Source organism: Anopheles merus, chromosome 3R, assembly GCF_017562075.2.
Source record: "Anopheles merus strain MAF chromosome 3R, AmerM5.1, whole genome shotgun sequence".
NCBI lineage: Eukaryota > Metazoa > Arthropoda > Insecta > Diptera > Culicidae > Anopheles > Anopheles merus.
Window position 1 is genome coordinate 11332810 of NC_054084.1, and position 2321 is coordinate 11335130.

The window sequence follows — 2321 nt, forward strand, 5'->3', positions numbered from 1 at the left end:
TAAAGTTATCATTCATTTTGGTACTTTATGAGCGTATTAAATTAAAAACCAGTTCCAAAAATTAACAAAATGGTCATGCTTCGTGTTATTTTTGATTATTTTTTAGATAATTAACTTTTTTGCAAAAACAAAATCAATGAGTATACTATGAGAAGACGGTATTGCCGTGACATGGCACAGTACACTTACCCGGTTCACCAGCACCGGATATTTGCGATCGCTTGCGCCCGCATACCGCGAGTAATGCATAACGCTGCCATAGTTGTAGCCAATGTTGTATGTCTCTACAAATTGATCATATTTAGCTAAATTGCTCTCATAGAATGTATCCGCTACAATAATGAAAAGGGAAAAATAAGACATAAGAATTGTAACCAAAACCTGTCAAACGTCCAACGGCACCCTTACTTTGAAATTTTGGCACAAGGGCGCTTCGATTGACGTAGATGTAGTCGTCCCGATCGGGCCGGCTCACCTCGTGGAAAAAGCCGAGAACGTGCATCATCTCGTGCATCGGTGTGCCGCCGGTTAGACACGCGGGCGTCTGCAGATTCATCAAGTTCCGGCTGTTGTTTAATGAACGACCCACAAACGAATAGCAACCGGTCGGTCGGTTCGTGATCTGCACGTAGTACGGCGTTTCCAGCCTCCGTGGCACAAACCGGATGCACGTTTTCGCGTGAAACACCTGCATGGCGCGTTCGATTGTGAAGATCTCGTTCGGTGCTTGTAAAGGTAAGATCGGATTTAGGGGAAATATTAGTTTGATGATAATGTTTTTAATTAATTTACGAGAAGTTTGATAAATGTATATAAACATCAAAAAGCAATAGGAAGTAGACAAACTCCAATAACTCCAATTGATACGTACAGAATGTGTTCGGCGTGAAGTAGTACGGTACGATCCCGTTCGGCCATACGGTGGACGTGTACTCCTCGGCCACCGAAAGCCGGTCCTGGCCTTTGGGCTCGGTCGGCAACATAATATCACCCTGGTAGTAGTACCCGAAGCCAAGCTCGTGTGCCGGCTGCTGCTGGTACCGGCTGTCATAGTTTTCAACCCGTCGACCTGCCACAAAACCCCCGGAGGAGATGGGTTACAATTAGCACAAGATCGCACTGTAGCGCACCATAGCGCGGTCGGTGGTCACCATAAGCCCTCGAGAGATAATCAGTAGCTCACTTTGACATGAGGTCTTTTCGATGCATCCGTTTTCTCACCACTGACAGGTGACTGTGCGCACTGTGTTCCACTTACCTACTTCAGCGCTCTCCGATCGATACAACTGCCCGGAGCACTGTCTCATCGCGATCACTAAACCGATCACTAGAATCGTTCTAAACCGAAACACGCATGTGTCTACGATAATCATCTTGACTGTGTGTGTCTAATGATCACTATAAAAACTTGCACTTCTGTACACACTGTCAGTTACACTAAACCCCTTAGTAGTTAGTAGCGAACGATCTTCAACTGTCTGGTGTTAGGTAATAGAGGTCGTTTTATATTTATAACCACACCGCAATTTCTTCGATTCTTTGCTTATCAGAAATGGCAGAACATAGCATATTTGCTACGGGTGCGCAGTTCCCGAGAGGGTGATAGTGCATTAGTTATGTATCTGTTCAATAGTATTCATTAGTAGACAAGTAGGAAATGGTGTGGTGATTAGGTTTGTAGCGAGGAAACTATTTTCCACGATTGAGAAGCATTTACCTTTATACAGAGACGTACAGTTTTTCTGTAAAGAATAGTACTTTAGTGAGTTATTTATTTTTATTTAATATGTGTATTTTTGATTATTTTTATATTGCTGGTCACAGCTAGTTATCGTAAGAAACATGCATTCTCTTTTCAACAGTACAGATATCAAACAAATAATTTTTATATGAAAATAGAAACCAGATATAATGATGTCCTAAAGTGATAGCTTACCTTTGGGATGTGATGAACTCAATGAATAACATGTAAACAAAGTGATTATCATTTTTTAGAACTAAGTAGTACTCTGTTGATCGTCTGTTGGTGATCCATTACATATAATTTTTCGACAGTTAGTTTTTTGCAATGCTCTTAGATCGAATAGAAAAAGCCCTATTCTACAGTACTCTCTTGCACAGTTGTCTATTTTTATAGAACTTGTAAATGCTCTCTGTAAGATTAGGGCCTGAAGAAATAGCAGGCTCATCCGGAGAGAAATAATAGACAAATTTATTTCATCATCATAATCATTTGGTTTTTATATGAACTCCAATTCTTAGACGTTGAGTCCAGCTGAGATAAGAATCATCGGGTCCAAGGCGATTGAATTTTTTTCATC

The 2321-nt window shown here is 41.1% G+C and overlaps 1 protein-coding gene across 1 annotated transcript; it reads right to left on the reverse strand.

Moving 5' to 3' along the window:
- Positions 1–305: 305 nt before the first annotated feature.
- LOC121595475 (zinc metalloproteinase nas-7-like) lies at positions 306–1373 on the reverse strand. The gene is made up of 4 exons (XM_041919493.1): positions 1259–1373; positions 872–1069; positions 476–726; positions 306–332 (listed from the first exon to the last, which is right to left on the reverse strand). The coding sequence occupies exons 1-4, from the start codon at positions 1371–1373 to the stop codon at positions 306–308; spliced, it is 591 nt and encodes a 196-aa protein (XP_041775427.1).
- Positions 1374–2321: the final 948 nt, after the last annotated feature.

Excerpts from the sequence above, each read along its gene's own strand:
- LOC121595475 (XM_041919493.1), bottom strand. The coding sequence starts at position 1,373 with ATGATTATCGTAGACACATGCGTGTTTCGGTTTAGAACGATTCTAGTG. Across the intron at positions 1,070-1,258 it reads ATCGGAGAGCGCTGAAGTAG|GTCGACGGGTTGAAAACTAT; the intron begins GTAAGTGGAACA and ends GTTTTGTGGCAG. Across the intron at positions 333-475 it reads TTCTCGGCTTTTTCCACGAG|CGGATACATTCTATGAGAGC; the intron begins GTGAGCCGGCCC and ends TCATTATTGTAG.